This window comes from Salvelinus fontinalis, unplaced genomic scaffold (genome assembly GCF_029448725.1).
Source record: "Salvelinus fontinalis isolate EN_2023a unplaced genomic scaffold, ASM2944872v1 scaffold_1284, whole genome shotgun sequence".
NCBI lineage: Eukaryota > Metazoa > Chordata > Actinopteri > Salmoniformes > Salmonidae > Salvelinus > Salvelinus fontinalis.
Genome location: NW_026601493.1, coordinates 24511 through 48364, shown reverse-complemented (window position 1 = coordinate 48364; position 23854 = coordinate 24511). Strand labels below are relative to the sequence as shown.

The window sequence follows — 23854 nt, the reverse complement described above, 5'->3', positions numbered from 1 at the left end:
CAGAACCTTCAGAGGAGGAAATTCCAGAACCTTCAGAGGAGGAAATTCCAGAACCTTCAGAGGAGGAAATTCCAGAAACTTCAGAGGAGGACATTCCAGAACCTTCAGAGGAGGAAACTCTAGAGGCTTCAGAAGAGGTCCCATCTGAGGCAGTAGACAAGATCATTCCAAAAGATACAGAAGAGGCTTCCAAAAAGATAATTACAGAAACTACAGAAGAGGCTTCCGAAGAGATCATTCTAGAGCCTTCAGAAGCTGCAGCGGAGATAACCACAGAGGCTGCAGGTGAGTCCATTCCAGAGGCGACACAGGAGGCTGCTGTGGAGATTACTCATGAGGTCACCACTGAAACTGGAATTTTGACGGACACAGAGGAGAACAATAATGGCGATCGTTATAGGGATGCAGAGGAGAACAATAACGGTGATCGTTATAGGGTCACAGGAGAACCAGAAGAAACAAATGATGACTTCCTAGGGATTCAAGATATCATAACAGAGGTGGAAAATGCGGTAAGCAATGATGAAGTAATTATTATTACAATCAATGAAATACAGATTCAATAATCAAATTGTTACATCATAAAGGATAGAAGCCTTCTTAAACACACAATAAGAGAGGTGCATCAGCTATAGATTAAAGACACTGTCTACTGAAATGAATGTGAGTGAAGTGATATTGTAATGATGTGAGCTGTTTGTGATCTGTTTTTGTGTCCTGTGTTTAGCTGGGCAATGAGATCGAGGACATCATGACGAGGCCTTTCACACCCATGAAGGAGCAGGTGGTGGAACTCAGCATCCAGCTGAAGGGAGAGAACTACAACGACGGCCTGAGAGACCCCTCTAGCTTCTACTACCAACGCGTGGTCAAACATTTCACCCATAAGGTACAGTAAAGTTGGTATACTCCTGTCCCTGTACAGGCTCTTGGTAAAAGCAATTGATTGGTCCCGTCGTTTTTGACACCCGCTTTTGTTTTTGTTTCCTTACTTTTGACATACAGGATGTACACTGAGTGTACAAAACATTAGGAACACTTTTCTAATATTGAGTTGCACCTCCGTTTGCCCTCAGAACAGCCTCAATTCATTGGGGCATGAACTCTACAAGGTATCGAAAGCGTTCCACAGGGATGCTGGCCCATGTGGACTCCAGTACTTTCCACAGTTGTGTCAAGTTGGCTGGATGTCCTTTGGGTGGTGGACCATTCTAGATACGCACGGGAAACTGTTACGTTGCAGTTCTTGAAACACTCAAAACGGTGTGCCTGGCACCTGCTACCATACCCCGTTCAAAGGCACTTAAATAATTTGTCTTGCCCATTCACCTTCTGAATGTCACACATACCCACTCCATGTCTCAATTGTCTCCAGGCTTAAAAATCCTTTAACCTGTCTTCTCCCCTTCATCTACGCTGACTGAACTGGATTTAACAGGTGACATCAATAAAAGATCCATCTGTCGTGGAAAGCAGGTGTTTCTAATGTTTTGTACAGTGTATTTTACATTATTAACTTTTGCGTGTACAGAGTACAAACAGAAAGTTCGGAAGAGGATGAAATATATATATATATTCTACTGTATCTATTTACTGTTATCAGCTTTCGAATGTTGTACTGGTTGTTTGGGCTTGCCAGCTATATACTGTATTCACTAAAGAACAGGAAGAAAGCTGCCTGGGAAAATCAGAGGTCCACCAGTCAGTGTGACAGCTCTGGAAACATGTCCTCTGTTGGGAACGCACAGTGACGGACGGTGTATTCCCATCGCTGGATGTTGCCACCTCACATTTCTCCCTTTTCTCCGGCAGAGCCAGAGTTTATGTCAGAGCAGAGGCCATTAGTTATAGACATGGGCTGTGTCCCAAATGGCCGCCTATTTCCCAATAGTGCTTTTGACCAGGGCCTGATCAGAGCCCCATGGGGCCGGGCCAAAAGTAGTGCACTAAATAGGGAATAGGGTGCCATTTGAGATGCAGACATACAGAGAGGATGAATAAGAAAACAACAGGACATAGCCTTACTGCTCCTGGCCAAGAGGGGAAAGAAGGGAGGTGGCACAGATCCTAGAGGATAGCTTTAGCACACAGACAGCCACTACACAGACTAGGACAGGGGACTGACTTGATTTTTGTCTATACTGCAGTAATTGATCATACTATGTGATCCTGGACTGAGAATGATATTGCTAACTAGTGGCGTAAAGGATTCACAGTACTGGTGTAGATGCAGGCATGTCTGGCGAACAGGGTGGATCTTTTTCATTCTCCTGAGAAAAACTCCAATTTTTTATTTTTTTATTTTTTTATTTTTATTTTATTTTTATTTTCTCCCCAATTTTCGTGGTATCCAATCGCTAGTAATTACTACCTTGTCTCATCGCTACAACTCCCGTACGGGCTCGGGAGAGACGAAGGTCGAAAGCCATGCGTCCTCCGAAGCACAACCCAACCAGCCGTACTGCTTCTTAACACAGCGCGCCTCCAACCCGGAAGCCAGCCGCACCAATGTGTCGGAGGAAACACCGTGTACCTGGCCCCCTTGGCTGGCTCGCACTGCGCCCGGCCCGCCACAGGAGTCGCTGGAGCGCGATGAGACAAGGATATCCCTACCGGCCAAACCCTCCCTACCCCGGACGACGCTATGCCAATTGTGCGTCGCCCCACGGACCTCCCGGTCGCAGCCGGCTGCGACAGAGCCTGGGCGCGAACCCAGAGACTCTGGTGGCGCAGTTAGCACTGCGATGCAGTGCCCTAGACCACTGCGCCACCCGGGAGGCGAAAAGCTCCAACTTGACGTGGTAATTAACTTAGTGTGTTTTCTTTTCATCGTTCTCATCTAGATTGAAGATGCATTTGAAAGGTTACCAGGATTCAAGAAGGTCTTTGTAGTTGAATTCAGGTAAGCGTCATTAACAGCTATAAATCCATTGATCTACTACCTATAAATCATCCCATTTAATTGAACAGGCAATATGCTATTTCAGTATCAAGTTGTAATATTTCTTTGTCTTTTCCAAATGTGTCCAGGCCTCAGAAGGACCTCCAAAGGTAAGCATATTTTCTTTCTTCTGACCCAAATGACTGTCTCACAAGGTTTACATCCAATTGGCTACAGATGTTCATGCAAATATTCTAATATCTGCATAAAAACCACATGCTTGTTGCAGATAAAACGCTGTGCGTGATGATGTAGTGCACATGGAAATAACTTTTGCGGTTAAATTCCCATGTACTGAATAAAAAATCCAAGTTAAATGGGTTTCCTTCACAACTCTAATGATGTATTTTTTCACCACAAATGTTGCGTTATGTAGTGAATGTGCTCACTATGACTTTGGCATGTGCACTCTAGCCAACAGATGTCATATACAGCAGGCTACTTTAATGATGAGATTGTTATGGATAATCATTTTTATTTGTCAAACGGCAGCCAGCCAAGCATCGATCATCATGTCAACCAGAATAAGACCCTCAATATTTATCAATATATTCACATAAAGGCGTTTCCACCGCCATATCTCGCATAATGAATTCCCACCTTTGAGATTTACCGACAGATTTACCGACAGATTTACCGACAGATTTGCTGTTCCCATCAGGCCTGTCGTGACATTTTTTATCCAACATGTACTTTACTCACATTAAAAGGATGGCTGGAAACCTGGTTACTGTTAATGCGTTCCCATGTCAGGATTTATGGCTCCTAAATCCATGACAACGACCACTGACACACACAGTACAGTTGATGATGTCCTGGAGAGTGCTGTAATAACAGGCTAGATACCTGTGTGAAAGTGCACTGGAGCATGATAAATCCATCTCATTGCAATGCTATCACTCCCAGTTCAACCATTATGACTGCACAGTTGAGCTAACCCAAATCCCACTGAGTCTATCTCACATGTATATCTACTAATGGGAAATGCATGTGCATCTGTGTCTGGCTCAGCCAAAGAACCAAGCCTTTACCGTACCTACTGCATGGTTAGATGTTTTCTGCTTGCTTGCCACAGTCTTCAGAACAGTTGTTCCACACTATGTTTACCAGCAATACAAGCATACTTCCAATGTCTGTCAATCATTATAGCTCCGTGCATCGGCACCATTGCAGACACGAAAAGCACAATAAACGAAGCTAACACGTGTGATTCCTTTTGGCTCCATGTCACATTGGACTTCTATGTGTTTTCTAAGTTGGCGTCTTTATATTACACGAGTTCTGCAATGGACTTTGCTCCAATTTACAGTTAATGGCCTTGCAATGGTCAATCACCCCCTAGCTGGTGTAAGCCCCATCGCTCACCCCGCTGCCCCCCTGCCAGTCATGATGATGCGATTAAAGGCAGAGCTTTATGACAAGATCAATTTTCTCCTGACTGTCAACCAGTACAGAGGCTCCAGGCCAGACTCCCCTGCGGGTTTAGCCCCGCACTGGTTTCCCTACAAACTGGCATCGTGGAAAACGAAACGTTGCGAGCAGTGAGGCCTTTAAACCACCTTCGGCTCTCCACAGTTTGTTCTGCAGGTCATATAAAGCCCTGTTAGCATGCAGCCTTTAAACGGAGCTGCCAGGGAATTAGAGCTGAAGGAGAATTGGGCTGTCAGGGGGGAGAAAGTGAAGATGGTCATAAACTGACCAGGTTCTCCCACACTAGGGGGAAATAGTATGCCTCAGATCACACTATCTAGATTAGGATATAGCTTCTCCAAGCTAGGACCACTTTAAAGGTCCAATGCAGACGTTTTTATTTCAATATCAAATGATTTCTGGGTAACAATTATGTACCTTACTGTGATTATTTTCAGTTAAAATAGTCAAAAAGAAACAGAAATATCTTCTTAGCAATGAACAATTTCTCAAGCGAGAATTTCCCTAGGACTGTCTGGGAGTGGTCTGAGTTAGGAGGGGAAAACTGAAAACTAGCTGGTATTGGCCGAGAGGTTTGAAACTCTCTAATTGTTCTATTAAATAATTGACCGCATGGTGATCTAACCATGGAAAGGCATAAGCTCCATACCACCAACAAAGGCAGAAATTTCAGGCTGTCTGTCACGTTCCTGACCTGTTTTCTTTTGTCTTGTATTTATTTAGTTAGACAAACCCACCCAACTCACGCCCTGACCATGTGTGATTTTCTATGTTGGGATGTTTGTGTTCGGCCGTGTTTGATTCTCAATCAGAGGCAGCTGTCAATCGTTGTCCCTGATTGAGAATCATACTTAGGCAGCCTGGGTTTCACGTGTGTGTTGTGGGTGTTTGTTTCCGTGTTTGTATTCGTGCCACACGGGACTGTTGTCGGTTGTATTCATTTTGTTATTTTGTTTCATGTTAGTGTTCAATTTCGATTCAATAAATTATCATGAGCACTACCCACTCTGCGTGTTGGTCCGATCCATGCTCCTCCTCGTCTGAGGAGGAGAACGACTCTGACGACCGTTAAACTGTCTTTTTAAACAGCTCTTATACTTAAAGGGCATTATCATAATTTTCACAGTAAAATTCCAACCTCATTGTGTGGAAATATCTATAAAACACAGGAAAATCACATTTTTGACTGCACTGTGCCTAAACTAGGACCTCTGTAATAATTAAGCTAGGACCTCTAAGCTAGGACCTATTTAACCAACCCTGTAAATTCACACAATCACTAATTATGTTTTCACAGCACTTTCCCTAATTTTTATGACTTCTTTTAAGTGTTTTGTCAGCTCTTATAATGTTTTATTACGTCCAACATGACATGATGTCTTATTATGTGGCATCTATTCAACAGACTGGGAATCACTTGTGATCCCTATGAGAGCATTATGACTGAATCATAATTCATTATACCTGTGGGCTCTAAGTAAAGTGTAACAATAATTTCTACTTGAGACATTTGAGCCATGCAACCTTATCCAAGATGAGGGCACCCCTCACTGTTCCTCAATGTCTCTCTCTCTGTTCCTCAATGTGTCTCTCTCTCTGTTCCTCAATGTGTCTCTCTCTCTGTTCCTCAATGTGTCTCTCTGTTCCTCAATGTGTCTCTCTGTTCCTCAATGTCTCTCTCTCTGTTCCTCAATGTGTCTCTCTGTTCCTTATTGTCTCTCTCTCTGTTCCTCAATGTGTCTCTCTCTCTGTTCCTCAATGTGTCTCTCTCTCTGTTCCTCAATGTGTCTCTCTGTTCCTTATTGTGTCTCTCTGTTCCTCAATGTGTCTCTCTCTGTTCCTCAATGTGTCTCTCTCTGTTCCTCAATGTGTCTCTCTGTTCCTCAATGTCTCTCTCTGTTAATCAATGTGTCTCTCTCTGTTCCTCAATGTGTCTCTCTCTCTGTTCCTCAATGTGTCTCTCTCTGTTCCTCATTGTGTCTCTCTGTTCCTCAATGTGTCTCTCTCTGTTCCTCAATGTGTCTCTCTGTTCCTCAATGTCTCTCTCTGTTAATCAATGTGTCTCTCTCTGTTCCTCAATGTGTCTCTCTCTCTGTTCCTCAATGTGTCTCTCTCTGTTCCTCATTGTGTCTCTCTCTGTTCCTCAATGTGTCTCTCTCTGTTCCTCAATGTGTCTCTCTGTTCCTCAATGTGTCTCTCTGTTCCTCAATGTATCTCTCTCTCTGTTCCTCAATGTGTCTCTCTGTTCCTTATTGTGTCTCTCTGTTCCTCAATGTGTCTCTCTCTGTTCCTCAATGTGTCTCTCTCTGTTCCTCATTGTGTCTCTCTGTTCCTCAATGTGTCTCTCTCTCTGTTCCTCAATGTGTCTCTCTCTCTGTTCCTCAATGTGTCTCTCTCTCTGTTCCTCAATGTGTCTCTCTCTCTGTTCCTCAATGTGTCTCTCTCTCTGTTCCTCAATGTGTCTCTCTCTCTGTTCCTCAATGTGTCTCTCTCTCTGTTCCTCAATGTGTCTCTCTCTGTTCCTCAATGTGTCTCTCTCTGTTCCTCAATGTGTCTCTCTCTGTTCCTCAATGTGTCTCTCTCTGTTCCTCAATGTGTCTCTCTCTGTTCCTCATTGTGTCTCTCTGTTCCTCAATGTGTCTCTCTCTGTTCCTCAATGTGTCTCTCTCTCTGTTCCTCAATGTGTCTCTCTCTGTTCCTCATTGTGTCTCTCTCTGTTCCTCAATGTGTCTCTCTCTGTTCCTCATTGTGTCTCTCTGTTCCTCAATGTGTCTCTCTCTCTGTTCCTCAATGTGTCTCTCTCTGTTCCTCATTGTGTCTCTCTGTTCCTCAATGTGTCTCTCTCTCTGTTCCTCATTGTGTCTCTCTGTTCCTCAATGTGTCTCTCTCTCTGTTCCTCAATGTGTCTCTCTGTTACTCAATGTCTCTCTCTCTCTCTCTCTCTCTCTCAAATGAATGTTGTTCCTCTAGGGGTATGTTGTCTGTGGTAGTCCACTACGCAGTGACTCTGGAGGTGGACGGGGCAGGCATCAGTAACGAGACCATGGACTACATCAACCTCCAGTCCAACGTGGTGGAGAAGTCTTACCGTGATGCTGTTGAACGCCCCACCGTGGTCTACACCATAACAGACTTCCGAAACTACATCACTGAAGCCCTGCACAAGGAGAACTTCATGAGCAACACCACTCTGGATGCAGACACTGACTCACTGCACCTAGAGCGAGGTAGGTCTACAGACTGGGAAAACTGTAGAACAGGGGGTCATGAACTCTGGTCCTAGAGAGCTACATTATGAGGCTTTTATTCCAGCCCAGAACTAACACACCTAACCAGAATAATAATAGTATTGAGGATTAGTTGATCTAGTACAATTAAGTGTGTTAGTGCTGAAACAAAAGCTTGCTCAGAGAGGAGCGCTCCAGGAACAGGCGACCACTGCTAAATAAGGCTTTAGTCCTGGGATTTGTGTGAAAAGGTAAAAGGGTTCTCCAGTTGATTTGTGTATGACTGTTTTATTTTCCAGTTGATAACTTGTTTCTGGGAGGGAGACCCACCACCAAACCAGAAGAGTCCAATGACATGATGGTGAGTGTCAGTTCACTGCTCCACATTGTCCTGATGGAACATTGTGTATCGCATCCGTTTAACAATATAGTCAACTGAATATGTAGTTGATGACATTGCTACTTCAATGTGTGTTGGTGTGTAGGCTACACTAAAATGAATGTCATTTGTTGCTAAAGTTGCTTTGGAAAATGGAATTCATACCCAGCTGTCTCAGTTCAGTAAAAGTCTGTAAAAATAGTCAAGTCCATTTTCCACAAAACTATTCTCAAGACGCAAGTCAGCATGCCATATTAAGCAAACAGTTGTGTTCAATCACTGAGAAATATCGAAAGAAATCTGGTTTGAGTGGAAATATGATATGAATTTATTATGCCGAATGATCCGCTTTTCTCATAGACTGTAATTACAAATACACATTTGACTTGGAACAAACTTAATAATCTCAGAATTTACTCCCTCAATTTTTTCCTATTTTTTCTCATCCCTTTATTAAAGTGATTTACAATCCTGTTTTGGCTGAATGGCGTTGTCCAATTTGTCTTGCCTACCATGTGTTCTCTCTCGTTCTCTCAGGTAATGGCAAGCGTCCTGGGGTCTAACACAGGCACAAGGCAGTTACTGGTATTTAAAGATAAGCACATCTGAAGTCCATTCGTTATTAAATGGGTCCACTTTGACCAAACAGAGCTTTATTGTTGTCCTTTGGGCATAACACAACGTTTGTTTATCCTGTGGTGAAAGACAATGACGCTCTGCTCATTTGTGTGAACACAACCCGGTTTGACGGTCTCACTAAGTCACATGGCTGTTTGCAGGAAGCCCATTTTCATTGTGGAAGATGAAGTGTGTGTGTGTGTGTGTGTGTGTCTGTGTGTGTGTGTGTGTGTGTGTGTGTGTGTGTGTGTGTGTGTGTGTGTGTGTGTGTGTGTGTGTGTGTGTGTGTGTGTGTGTGTTTCTCTGTCCCTTGAGCAGGACATACTAATACAGAACATATGTTGAGGTTAAAAGGCCTGTACTGTTCCATTCATCCATATAGGGCATCTGTTGCTAGCGATGTATATGTGAATTTCACTCAGATTTAGTTTATCGTGAGGTATTTTGTGTTTCTGAATATTTACTTTGTGAAGTACACATATCAAGGGCTACATCTGTATCTGTTACAACTCAACCTTGTGAGAGAGAATCACTCTGTTACAACTCAACCTTGTGAGAGAGAATCACTCTGTTACAACTCAACCTTGTGAGAGAGAATCACTCTGTTACAACTCAACCTTGTGAGAGAGAATCACTCTGTTACAACTCAACCTTGTGAGAGAAAAACACTCTGTTACAACTCAACCTTGTGAGAGAGAAAAACACAACTAATCTGCAGCTGCAGCTTGGGAGGCACAGAGGGCCGGCTTTTGTGTCCAAATGTATCTTCTGCGTGCCAGTACAATGTCTTTCCACTGAAGTTAGTCCGGATAGAAGAAGGATGAATTTCCACTGTAATTCATTGAAGATGTTGAGGATCATTTTTTTCTCCACTTTGACTTCTATAAGGACTATTGAATGTATACGTGATTATATCTGTCATCCTATGCATGCGCTTTTTGATCTGTGCATGGGAAAATGTGGGTATTTTTGCATTTATGTATGCATGGGTTGGTGTATGTAGGTCTATGTAAGTCTATGTAGTTCTATGTACTGTAGTTGCGTGTGTCCATCCTTGGGGCATGGCCAGCCCAGGTGTATCATCCAGGCAATTCCCATATAGATAGAGGATTTAGGATTATCTTTCCTCTAGCCAGCCTAATCTAGGTATATTCTTGGCATTTTCTATGTCTGCCGTGTCTGCCAGCCTCCCGTTCAGGCTAAAGGTAGACAACAATACACGTGGACGTTAATTTAAGTGTGAGTTACTAGACGTACATTTCTCTTACGTTAGTAGAATGTAAGAATAATGTCATGGCACTTTTATCAACCTTTGTCTTTTCTTCCTGGTGTGTCAGGACAATGTTCTGGCTGCTGAGAAACCACCAGATGCTCCTGGCCAAGACTTGGATGTCAGCAACATCTTCCTGAAGAAGGATGATTTCCTGTTTCCTATGGACCCTTTGAAAGGCTCCGGGAGCGTTGTGGCCAGTGAAAATGATGTGTTCGTTCTGGATGAAACCACCTTGCTACCCAGCACCACTGCTGTCCCTGCAGAGAGTGAGCAGTCCTGTTTCTACCTCCTAAATCACGACATTCACATCACCTTGAATACTGTCAACCACACAGTAACACACAACACAAAAAAACACATTCAAATCTGAGATTTGAAACCATTTCTCCATTGTTAACCTCATGGATTCTCCTCTATTCTGTGTTTTCACTCTGTTTCCCTTCACTGAAGAGAAGGGAGATTCCATGTTCCAGTAACAACATGTGTTTTTCCTGTTTTTCTAGATAATGGAAATATTGAAGAAGAGGGATTTCTTCTCAGCAACACTCAGCAAGACTCTCATACTCCCGATGGGGATGGTGTGGTTGGTGCTGGAGGCTCCTCTACCTCCTCCCCTTCACAACCACAGACCACAGAGGCCCCGGTCCCGGCACCTCCCAGAGTAGACACAGATTTGGATGCTGGTTCTGGCTCCGGCTTCTCTGGGGATGACCAAGGGGCTGACGTCTTGCCATGGTTTCCCGTGACAACTGAGGAGACGGACTACATAGAGGAGGAGGAGGATTCTGTGGTGGGGGAGGTGCATTTACCAGATCCAGAAGTGGAACCGAAGGAGGAAGAGAAGAAGGAGGAGGAGAAGGTGGAAGAGATCACCGAATCTGTCCTGGCTGAATCTCCAGAGGATATGGGTCCTTTTGAGTCCCATCCAGAATCTGTCCTGACTGAATCTCCAGAGGATATGGGTCCTTTTGAGTCCCATCCAGAATCTGTCCTGACTGAATCTCCAGAGGATATGGGTCCTTTTGAGTCCCATCCAGAATCTGCCCCAGTTGAGGAAGAGCCACAACGGCCTTTCTTGGACAGACTGCCTGTGACCCAAGACATTAATACCCGACCTGACTACACGACCACCGCTGAAGCCCCTGTGTTCTGGACCGCAGAGACCCTGACCGTGGAGCTCTCCATACAGACGCTGGAGGCCTCTGGGATGTATGACGATTATTACCCAAGCGAACCATTCACCATCATAGCACCAGTCACTGATTATCCCTATCCTCAGTTTTACACCACTGAGGCCCTCGTGTTGGAAGGGCCAGCAGCTGAGACCCATGGTTCTGTTGAGGAGCTGTCGGAGCCAACCAGTCCAATAGAGCTTGAACTCCCCACAGTCACAGAGTCACCTACCTTCATAGACATGGAGCTGTTCACAGTCAAGGAGTCCATCTTCGATATGATCACCGCCGAACCACCAGAGATCGAAGCATTCACCGACAGACCTTTACTCTTGGTGCCCGATCCTGAGGATGAAGACGGAGAGGTGGAGATCTTGGAGGAACAGGGGGCGGAGGTCGCAGAGCCCTTGGCCACACTACTCCCATCCCTTGACATCTCAGAGGAGGACCTAGCTGAAGATGAAATATTTGTTGTGGCTGCAGGTACAGCAGCCCCGGAAGTCATAGAGTCTCATAGCATCTTATCCCCCGAGAAGGAATCTCCCTTCACTCGTATATCTGACTCTGTACCGGAAGAGGAGGAAGCCACACACCATCCAGCCACCACCGAAATAGCACCACATGGTGACATTGAAATCTCTGAGACTCCTGAAATTGCCCCAACAATCCTACCTCCATTCTTCCAGCCAACAGTCAGACCCACAGAAAACCTGCTTCAGGCAACAGAAGAGTCAGATGTTAGCATTGAAGAAGGAAATGTTAGTATGGCGCCAGCACCCCCTTCCCCAGCTCACGACACATATGAACTAGAAGTCGGCACTTCAATCCAAGCGGTTGGAGACTACGCACCAGACTCCCCCATACCGGAAATTGACCTCACCTTCGACGTGTATGACGGAATGAGTCACATGGACGGGGACAGCAGTGGGTACTCCAGCATCGCCCACGGATCAGACGTGGGCAGCATCGCCATGGCAAAGAGCCCTGGCAAGGATCTGATGGTGTTCTTCAGCCTGAGGGTGACCAACATGATGTTCTCTGAGGACCTCTTCAACAAGAGTTCCACAGAGTACAAAGCCCTGGAGCAGAGGTTCCTCGAACTGGTAAAGGATATATGGGGTTATCTGCAGTAACATTGGGGTATGGGGGCCATAAATTAATGTTCAGTATGCGTAGAGACGGCCTACTCAAGTCCATTTGACCATTTTCATTGCTGTGAATATTGTAATATGTTGCATATAATGGATTCTGCAGTAGAACTTTCTAATGAACTGTTTCCATTGTTATTGGATTTGTCACAAGTCATACAGTACCTGTGGGATACAGTATATCTTGGTGTTTTGGGAAGCATAAAGTAACAATGTCTCCTTCTCGTCTGTAGCTCGTCCCTTACCTGCAGTCCAACCTCAGCAACTTCCAGAACCTGGAGATCCTGAATTTCCGTAACGGCAGCATCGTGGTGAACAGCAGGATGAAGTTCGGGAAGCCCGTCTCTCGGGGGGTCACCAACACTGTCTACCTTATCCTAGAGGACTTCGCTAACTCAGCCTTCCAAACCATGAACCTGGCCATAGACAAATACTCACTGGATGTGGAATCAGGTAAACCTCAGCTGCAAACAAGTGATACTTGAGTCTTGAGTGATGTTATTCTGCAGTGAGAGTAGGAAATTTATGAAATCATGTCAACAAGTGCTTATTGTTGTGAAGCATTTCCTGACACTAATGTCCATTTGGTGGATGATCTTTTATAGCTGAGGTTTCATTATTGGATCTTGAAAGATGTGAAAGTCGACAACAGAAGCAATGGCACGCTGACCTAACACAAACTTCTCACATTAACACATCAGCAGGAGATTGCTGTATTGAGTCATTGAAGTGAGATGACTCTCTAGTTATGAAGCAAGTTGTTTTCTCAACACTTTGTAACTCAAAGAGCCCACAAAAATAGCATAACGATCTCAATGTGTCAATGGCTTTGATACTGTGGCCCCGGGGATGGTGATCTCATGTGGTTGACACTTCTGTTTGGGCTAGGGTTGCAAAATTCCGGGAACTTTCAATAAATTCCCTGGATTTACCAAAATCCCAGTTGGAGGATTCCAGGAATCAGGAGGGATTAAGCAGGAAATCCAGAATCCTCCAACCAGGTCTTCTGGAAAACCTGGGAATTTTGCAACCCTCGTCTGGGCAGATGTAAAATGTGACCAGCAACAGTACTGTACAGTATGTGTCATAATGAGGATGAGTCACCATGGTGCTATTCTATAAGGCCGGCTGGGTCGTTACAGTATAATCTGTGTTGTAATCTGTCTGAGCCAATCATAATCATCTACTGTAACACTGATGCTTAATCATGTCACACATTACTGTAAGGTCTCCACAGGGCGTCAGATTAGAAAAAGACAAAGGTATTTGTTAAGGTTAGAGTTAGAGAGTTAAGGTTGGAGTCAGAGTTAGGGTTAGAATAGTTAGCTCTTTTCTAGAATGTTCCGATAGTGACAACTTAAGTGCTCTGGGTACGTCATCATCAGCCAATTTACGACTAAAGTCTGAAACATTCTAACATATATTTTTTGTGGTGTATTTATGTGTTATTTTAGAATTAGTGGGCTTTAACCACCATCACCAGCACAGTCAAACCCCCATCCCTGAGTCACCAGGTTCTCAGATGGTAGAACTGAGGTCACACAAAACACGTTTGTTTATGTTTTCTTTGTCGTTGCCAGGCAACCAGGCAAACCCCTGCAAGTTCCAAGCGTGTAATGAGTATTCGATGTGCACGGTGAACCGCTGGTCCGGGGAGGCGGAGTGTGTGTGTGACGCGGGTTACTTCAGCGTGGACGGACTGCCGTGCCAGAGTATCTGTGACCTGCAGGAGGACTTCTGTCTCAACGATGGGAAGTGTGATGTCATCCCTGGCAAGGGAGCCATCTGCAGGTGGGTGGGAGTTTAGTTAAGGACACTGACATGATGAATTCACTATAGGGATGTGTGTGTGCATGTGTGTGTTTGAGATGCATATGGTTCTAATGCTGTTCTGTGTGGTTCTAGATGTCGTGTAGGAGAGAATTGGTGGTACCGCGGGGAACACTGTGAGGAGTATGTGTCAGAACCTCTGGTGGTGGGCATCGCTATAGCGTCGGTGGCTGGCTTCCTATTGGTGGCCTCTGGGGCAATCTTCTTCCTGGCCAGGACTCTGAGGGACGGTTATGACAAGGAGGATTCAGAGGATCCTCTACGGTAAGCAGCAGACTCATAAACCCAGAGGAAGGAGTAAATCAGATTATTTACCTGACCTCTTGTATTTACAGATGAATTACGATGTGTAATGGTTATTTAAGATATCACCTCAATGTTGCTTGTAGAGTAATGTCATCTGATAATATTTTGGCTTATTTTGCCTAATAACTGTAGTACCAGTCAAAAGTTTGGACACACCTACTTATTCAAGGGTTTTTCTTTATTTTGACTTTTTTCTACATTGTAGAATAATAGTGAAGACATCAACACTATGAAATAACACATGGAATCATGTACTAACCAAAAAAGTGTTAAACAAATCAAAATATATTTTATATTTGAGATTCTTCAAATAGCCACCCTTTGCCTTGGTAACAGCTTTGCACACGCTTGGCATTCTCTCAACCAGCTTCACCTGGAATGCTTTTCCAACAGTCTTGAAGGAGTTCACCACATATGCTGAGCACTTGTTGGCTGGTTTTCCTTCACTCTGCGGTCCAACTCATCCCAAACCATCTCAATTGGGTTAAGGTTGGTTGATTGTGGAGGCCAGGTCATCTGATGCTGCACTCCATCACTCTCCTTCTTGGTCAAATAGCCCTTACACAGCCTGGAGGTGTGATGGGTCATTGTCCGGTTGAAAAACAAATGATAGTCCCACTAAGCTCAAACCAGATGGGATTGCATATCACTGCAGAATGCTGTGGTAGCCATGCTGGTTAATTGTGCCTTGAATTCTAAATAAATCACTGACAGTGTCACCAGCAAAGCACCCCCACACCATCACACCTCCTCCTCTATGCTTCATGGTGGGAACCACACATGCGGAGATCATCCGTTCACCTACTCTGCGTCTCACAAAGACACGGCGGTTGGTACCAAAAATCTCAAATTTGGACTCATCAGACCAAAGGACAGGTTTCCACCGGTCTCATGTCCATTGCTCATGTTTCTTGGCCCAAGCAAGTCTCTTCTTATTATTGGTGTCTTTTAGTAGTGGTTTCTTTGCAGCAATTCGACCATGAAGGCCTGATTCACGTAGTCTCCTCTGAACAGTTGATGTTGAGATGTGTCTGTTACTGGAACTCTGTGAAGCATTTATTTGGGCTGCAATTTCTGAGGCTGGTAACTCTAATGAACTAATCCTCTGCAGCAGAAGTAACTCTGGGTCTTCCTTTCCTGTGGCGGTCCTCATGAGAGCCAGTTTCATCATAGCGCTTGATGGTTTTTGCGACTGCACTTGAAGAAACTTTCAAAGTTCTTGAAATGTTGCATTTTGACTGACCTTCATGTCTTATAGTAATGATGAACTGTTGTCTATCTTTGCTTATTTTAGCTGTTCTTGCCATAATATGGACCTGGTCTTTTACCAAATAGGGCTATCCTCTGTATACCAACCCTACCTTGTCACAACACAACTGATTGTCTCAAACGCATGAAGAAGGAAAGAAATTCCACAAATTAACTTTTAAGAAGGCACACCTGTTAATTGAAATGCATTCCAGGTGACTATCTCAAGAAGCTGGGTGAGAGAATCCTAAGAGTGTGAAAAGCTATCATCAATTCAAAGGGTGGCTACTTTGAAGCACCTCAAATATAAAATATATTTTGATTTATTTAAAACTTTTTTGGTTACTACATGATTCCATATGTGTTATTTCATAGTTTTGGTGTCTTCACTATTTTTCTACAATGTAGAAAATAGTACAAATAAAGAAAACCCCTTGAATTAGTAGGTGTGTCCAAACTTTTAACTGGTACTGTATGTAGTAGTACTTAACTGGGTTAATAAATACTATACTGGTGTGTAGACAGAAAATAAATGTAGATGGTAGTCCTAAAATGTTTTGGTTAAGTGAAGCTTTGAGCATCGTTACCGGGGTGCTTGACCGAGAATCTGTCTGAGAGAAAGAACTATGAGAGCGTGATTAGCGTCTCAGACTTTTGATTAACCATTCAGGACATGTTTATTGAGAAGTATCAAAACAGTGCTGATTGTATTTAGAAGCCCTGAGTTGCAGGATCAACAGTGTGTGTGTGTGTGTGTGTGTGTGTGTGTGTGTGTATGTGTGTGTGTGTGTGTGTGTGTGTGTGTGTGTGTGTGTGTGTGTGTGTGTGTGTGTGTGTGTGTGTGTGTGTGTGTGTGTGTGTGTGTGTGTGTGTGTGTGTGTGTGTGTGTGTGTGTGTGTGCATGCTACCATGTGTAGGCGTGTGTGATTGTTTTATGAATCAGTGTGTGTCTCGGCAGCTGCCCTGAGTTTAGCCTGCCTGCTTCTAGTGACACAAGGCCTGGTCTCGACAGATAGACCTTGGGCCAATGCCCATGTTAGCACCATGGGCCCTTCTAGCAGCCCCGCCCTACAGTCTCCCACTGTTACCAATAAACTGTCCACAGACTGCTAGATTGGACTCCTGACCAGTTCAGGGTGTTTCTCATATGAGTGTTTAGCTGATGGAACATGGCGTACTGTATAATGTAAAGACTGTATCTGATGGAGCTGCAGTCCACAACACTTCCTGTTCAATGGTTGGAATGTATAGTTAACAAAACATTTCCAAAAGGGAAATGACATTCATGTTTGTGCCGAAGGTTTTTGATTTAGTACAGCGCAGATTGTCAGATGTTGTTTATTACAGATATGGAGCAGCAGCTGGAGTGAGCTACAGGCAGCGGGGAACTCACAATGAAACTTCATCTGTGGTAGGAATGTGAGAGAGGGAGAGAGAGAGAAAGAAATAAAGAGATAAAGAGAGAAATAAAGAGAGAGAAAGAGGTAGAGAGAGAGAAATAAAGACAGAGAGGGTTGAGAGAAAGAGAGAGGGAAAAAGAGAGAAATAGAGAGGGATAGAAATAGAGGGAGAGAGAAAGAGAGAGGGAAAAATAAAGAGGGAGAGAGAAAGAGAGAGGTAGAAAGGGATAGAAATAGAGAGGGAGAGAGAAAGAGAGAAAGAGAGAGGGAGAGAGAGAGAAATAGAGAGGGAGAGAAATAGAGAGGGAGAGAGAAAGAGAGAGGGAGAGAGAAAGAGAGAGGGAGAGAGAGAGAAATAAAGACAGAGAGGGTTGAGAGAAAGAGTGAGGGAGAGAGAAAGAGAGATGGAGAGAGAAAGAGAGAGGGAGAGGGAGAGAAATAGAGAGGGAGAGAGAAAGAGAGATGGAGAGAGAGAGAAATAAAGACAGAGAGGGTTGAGAGAAAGAGTGAGGGAGAGAGAAAGAGAGAGGGAGAGAGGAGAGAGGGAGGAAGAAAGAGAGATGGAAAGAGAGAGGGAGAGGGAGAGGGAGAGAAATAGAGAGGGAGAGAAATAGAGAGGGAGAGAAATAGAGAGGGAGAGAAATAGAGAGGGAGAGAGAGAGGGAGAGAGAGAGAAATAAAGACAGAGGGTTGAGAGAAAGAGAGACGGAGAGAGAGAGAGAAAGAGAGAGGGAGAGAGAGCGAGAAAGAGAGAGAGAGAGAAAGAGAGAGAAATAGAGGGAGAGAAATAAAGAGAAACAGAGAGAGAGGAATAGAGAGGGAGAGAGAGAGAAAGGGAGAGTGAGAGAAATAGAGAGAGAAATAGAAAGAGAGAGAAATAAAGAGAGAGAGAAAAATAAAGAGAGAGACAGAAATAAAGAGAGATAAAGAGAGAGGGAGAGAGAGAAATGAAGAGGGAGAGGGAGAGAGGAAGAGAGAGAGAGCGAGAGAGACATATATAGAGAGAAATAGAGAGGGAGAGAAATAGAGAGGGAGAGAGAAAGAGAGAGAAATATATAGAGAGAAATAGAGAGAGAAATATAGAGAGAAATAAAGAAAGAAATAGAGAGAGAAATAAAGAGAGAAAGAGAGGGAGAGAGAAAGAGAGAAATATAGAGAGAAATTGAGAGAGACATAGAGAGGGAGAAATAAAGAGAGAAATAGAGAGAGAGAAATAAAGAGAGAAATTGAGAGAGAGAAATAAAGAGAGAGAGAGAGAAATATATATAGAGAGAGGGAGAAAGAAAGAGAGAGGGAGAGAGAAATATATATAGAGAGAGGGAGAAAGAAAGAGAGAGGGAGAGAGAAATATATATAGAGAGAGGGAGAAATAAAGAGGGAGACAGAAAGAAAGAGAGTCCGAGACAGAGGGTGAAGGAGTGAGTGAGCGAGCGAGAGAGAGAGATGTCATTAGGTACAGGCCAGTACAACAGAATAACATCATGTGTCTGTCTGTGTGTTGCATGCCAACGTAGGTTGATATCAGGTTGACATCCTGTTTAGAATGGACAGGACACAATGTCACTTCCCACCCACTGGCATAGGTCATCACATATCATGCCAACCCCATACGGCTGTGGGTGTGTTTGTGTTTGTATGTGTGACTCACTTGGCCGCACCGCATGTACAGGCTGAAATGTTATTGTTCATCATTATTACCGGTAAGTAGACAGAACACATCATTCTCAGTGGTGTGTCATCAGCCACCTTTCTATTGCACCAGAGAAAATGTTCCTGCCTCCATCGTTTTCAACACACATATTTTTTTTAATGTATTTTATTTCACCTTTATTTAACCAGGTAGGCCAGTTGAGAACAAGTTCTCATTTACAACTGCGACCTGGCCAAGATAAAGCAAAGCAGTGCGACAAAAACAACATCACAGTTACACATGGGATAAACAAACGTACAGTCAATAACACAATAGAAAATCTGTATAGAGTGTGCAAATGAAGTAAGGAGGTAAGGCCATAGTGGCGAAGTAATTCCAATTTAGTAATTAACACTGGAATGATAAATGTGCAGATGAGGATGTGCAAGTAGAAATACTAGTGTGCAAAAGAGCAGAAAAAAACAAAAATAAATATGGGGATAAGGTAGGTAGTTGGGCTGTGTACAGCTGCAGTGATCGGTAAGCTGCTCTGACAGCCGATACTTGAAGTTAGTGAGGGAGATATAAGTCTCCAACTTCAGTGATTTTTGCAATTCGTTCCAGTCATTGGCAGCAGAGAACTGGAAGGAAAGGCGGCCAAAGGAGATGTTGGCTTTGGGGATGACCAGTGAAATATAACTGCTGGAGCGCGTGCTACGGGTGGGTGCTGCTATGGTGACGAGTGAGCTGAGATAAGGCGGAGCTTTACCTAGCAAAGATTTATAGATGACCTGGAGCCAGTGGGTTTGGCGACGAATATGTAGCGAGGACAAGCCAACAAGATCATACAGGTCACAATGGTGGGTAGATATGGGGCTTTGGTGACAAAACGGATGGTACTGTGATAGACTGCATCCAATTTGCTGAGTAGAGTGTTGTAGGCTATTTTGTAAATGACATCAGCAAAGTCAAGGATAGGCCGGATAGTCAGTTTTATGAGGGTATGTTTGGCAGCATGAGTGAAGGAGGCTTTGTTGCGAAATAGGGAGTCGATTCTAGATTGAATTTTGGATTGGAGATGCTTAATATGAGTCTGGAAGGAGAGTTTACAGTCTAACCAGACACCTAGGTATTTATAGTTGTCCACGTATTCTAAGTCAGAACCGTCCAGAGTAGTGATGCTAGGCGGGCGGGCGGGTGCGAGCAGCGATCAGTTGAAGAGCATGCATTTAGTTTTACTAGCGTTTAAGAGCAGTTGGAGGCCACAGAAGGAGAGTTGTATGGCATTGAAGCTTGTTTGGAGGTTTGTTAACACAGTGTCCAAAGAAGGGCCAGATGCATACAGAATGGTGTCGTCTGCGTAGAGGTGGATCAAAGAATCCCCCGCAGCAAGAGCAACATCATTGATATATACAGAGAAAAGAGTCAGTCCCGAGAATTGAACCCTGTGGCACCCCCAAAGAGACTGCCCGAGGTCTGGACAACAGGCCCTCCGATTTGATAGGAGAAGCGGGTGGGGCTTGGGACAGTTTCTGCGGGGGGTGCAGAGCTGTTGGCCGGGGTTGAGGTAGCCAGGTGGAAAGCGTGGCCAGCCGTAGAGAAATGCTTATTGAAATTCTCGATTATCGTGGATTTATCATGGTGACAGTGTTTCCTAACCTCAGTGCAGTGGGAAGCTGAGAGGAGGTGCTCTTATTCTCCATGGACTTTACAGTGTCCCAGAACTTTCTGGAATTAGTGCTGCAGGATGCACATTTCTGTTTGAAAAAGCTAGCCTTCGCTTTCCTAACTGACTGTGTATATTGGTTCCTGACTTCCCTGAAAAATTGCATATTGCGTGGACTATTCGAAGCTAGTGCAGTACGCCACAGGATGTTTTTGTGCTGATCAAGGGCAGTCAAGTCTGGAGTGAACCAAGGGCTATATTTGTTCTTAGTTCTCCATTTTTTGAAAGGGGCCTTCTTAATAACGATGCCCCTCTCCTACCTGTTTCACAGAGATCGGGACAGTGTGCCATCCTTAGAGAGAGCCACCAAGTTCAACCCCATGTATGAGAGTGATGTGGCCACGGCAGAGTACTACAGACGGTACGAAGATGACGTGCCGCACCACAGTACGGGCAGCGCAGACACCTCTGTGGACTTCTGCAGTGACGAGATACTCCAAATCTACGACAACTCCGAGCTCACCAGAGAGGTACGTAGAGGCTGTCTGAGTGGTTGACTGCTGGGAGGACTGTAAGAGAGAGACAGACAGTTGGCAACAGACTGGCTCTCTGGGGGATTTCTATGGAGATCATTCCAGATCATTCCAGGGATCTTAACGTTGTTCAAGATGTTTTTCAAGTAAATACAAGAAGGTTAGAGCTAAAGTGTAAAGTACTGTGAAACTGTTAGTAGTAATTGGCAATTATACACTGGAGTACATTATACACACATGTAGTATTGCGATATAGGACCTAGGTAACCCGAAGTGTTACCAACAATCAACTTTAGGTGTAAATAAGGCACTGTAACACGTGTCTATGAGATTCTATTTTCACCCTGAGTCTTTAGCTTCAGTGCTTCTGGTGGCAGAGGAGTGCTAGCCCAGACACCAGCATTGGGCAGGCAGTATGGAAACCAACACAAATCCATCCGGCCTTGCATCAACCCCTAATGTTACATAACCGGCTGTCTCTCTCTCTCTCTCTCTTACCTCTCTCTCTTCTCTCTCTCACATACCTCTCTCCCCTCTCTCTCCTCTCTCTCTTTCACTCACTCTCTTTCCCCCAACATTATTCTCTCTCTCTACCCCCACATCTCGCTCTCTCCCTCTTTCTTTCTCTTCTTTCTTTCTTTCTTTCTTTCTCTCTCTCTCTCATTGTCTCTCTCTCTCACACAGCAAATTCAGGACCGCCTAAGGATAATTGAGCTGTGTGCCAAAGACCGTCAGTTTGCAGACTTTGTACGGCAGCATCAAGTGTGAGTTGCGGATGCTGTCTGCTTACTGTCTGTCTGTGTGCATTCTTACTGTCTGTATTCTTACTGTCTGTCTGTCTGTCTGTCTGTCTGTCTGTCTGTCCGTCCGTCCGTCTGTCAGATGGTGGTGGGTATAGCCAAACTACAGTAGGCTGGCCCACCTGATACACTAAACCTCCAGCTAGCTGGAGATGATGTACTTTCAACGTAGTGCTGAGTGGTTAGTGCTGAGCGGTGAGCCAGGGTTCAGACTGTCAAATCTCTCCTTACCTTGAGGCTGGGAGGACAAGACAGGACACACGTCCTCTGTATGGTCATGGTCACCCCAGACCTTGGAAAGAGAACAGAGCAGACTAGAACGCAGCAGACTACAAGAGGCCTTTCTGTCTGGCCTGGCCTGTCTGTTTGCCTGTGGTGTGACTGGAGCAGGATACACACTTCACACAGTATGAGAACCTCTATACAGGAAACGTCTCCAGTCCAGACTACCTGTTCCAAAACCATTAGTGGAGCTATTTAGACATTCAGTTGTAGAGTTTCTGTTTCACTGGCCTTGTGTCAGCTCACTTATGGTCGCATCCAATATGGCACACTATCCCTACAAAGTGCACTATGACCAGAGCACTATGGACCCCGGTCTATAGTGGTGCACTTTGTAAGGAATAGGGTGCTATTTGAGATGGAGACCATAGTCTGTCTCTTTCTATGGAATGTTCTAGAGTATGGATGTTCTAGAGTATGGACGGTTCTAGAGTATGGAAGGTTCTAGAGTGCCCTGCAAGTCAGACAGAGACACAAGCAGCTGGGGCCGTGGGGGTGTCAGTCATTCACCTGTTCCAGGTATTAAGTTCCAGACAAAAACACCACTGCAGGATGGCCAAATACTCAAGTCAAATCACATTTTATTTGTCACTTACACATGTTTAGCAGATGTTATTGCGGGTGTAGCGAAATGCTTGTGTTTCTAGCTTCCAACAGTGCAGTAGTATCTAACAATTAACAACAATACACACAAATCTAAAAGTAAAAGAATGGAATTAAAGGAATATATAAATATTAGGATGAGCAATGTCGGAGTGGCATTGACTAAAATACAGTAGAATAGAATACAGTATATGAGATTAGTAAAGTAAAAATGTGTAAACATTATTAAGTGACTAGTGTTCCAAAATTAAAGTAGCCAGGAATTTCAAGTCTATGTATATAGGGCAGCAGCCTCTAAGGTGCGGGGTTAAGTAACCAGGTGGAAGCCGCCTAGTGAAGGCTATTTAACAGTCTGATGGGCTTGAGATAGAAACTGTTTTTCAGTCTCTGTCCCAGTTTTGATACTGGTTAAGTTCCTTCCCAGCTGTAAACAGTGGAAAAGGAGAAGAGTTGGGCCAGTCAGAACCCGGATAGCTAGGACGGTCAGTTCAGGTACACTTCTGATCTAGAGATGCGACGGCCAGTCTGCTGTACAAAGAGAATAGACAGAGTCTTTGTGAAAGGCAGATGGAAGGAAACCCAGTAAGGATAATAGGCTTTGGGCCTGTGTAGAGCCAGTCAGAGGAGGCAAACAGACCAAGCGAAGGGAGCGGGTTGGAGACAGTTCATAGGCCGCATCAAACATCCCTCTTCGAGGCAGAAAAATAACATTTTAAAGTTGACAGGCATCCCCAGGGTTTAAGTGTTGGGTACGGTAGTGTGGTTTGTGTGCAATTTTGAGCCACATCGGTCACTGTCAAAAGCCTCAATCTAATCTACTCGTGTTGTGTGTGTGCTGACAGAGCGCTGGACAGAAGAGCGAGCTCTGAAGCATAGGAATGCTGGAGAGCCAGCTGATCACTGTGAACTTCAAGGTACTTTCTCTTTGATTCCTGACATGTCTAGAATGGTCATAGAATAGGCCTTAACCTTAGCTTGTCTTAAATATACTTTTGTACTATATTGTCATTGATTCCGATAGGCAATGTGTAGTTGTTGCGATATTGGCTGTAGATGGTAGTAAGCCACAGTGTGCTGTCGTAGCTGGGTTTGATAGCTACAAACTATCTACATTTAATCTGTAAACTTCCCTTCTGATAGATTACAAACTATCTACATTTAAACTGTAAAACTCCCTTCTGATAGATTACAAACTATCTACATTTAAGCTGTAAACTCTCTCTTTCCTTTCAGAAACATGCCTTTGTCTTTGACTTGAGAAAGAGGAAAGTGTCTTCTGTTGCCATGGTGCTTCTGATGGACTCTGCAGAATGACCAGATGAAGAGGATGGATATTTAAAGTCTTCTCTCTGAGGCGTGATGTGTTG

General features: G+C 44.3%; 1 protein-coding gene across 1 annotated transcript; it reads left to right on the top strand.

The window, feature by feature from the left end:
• Nucleotides 1-60: 60 nt before the first annotated feature.
• Nucleotides 61-23395, top strand: LOC129848930 (interphotoreceptor matrix proteoglycan 2-like; the record flags this gene model as incomplete). The annotated part of the gene is made up of 14 exons (XM_055916011.1): nt 61-512; nt 728-889; nt 2844-2902; nt 3031-3051; nt 7343-7599; nt 7899-7960; nt 9934-10135; nt 10373-12144; nt 12423-12642; nt 13770-13980; nt 14095-14283; nt 20601-20799; nt 21487-21566; nt 23330-23395. Coding segments are annotated over 14 exons (3920 nt in total), but the record flags the coding sequence as incomplete, so codon positions are not given.
• Between the last annotated feature and the right edge of the window lie 459 nt (nt 23396-23854).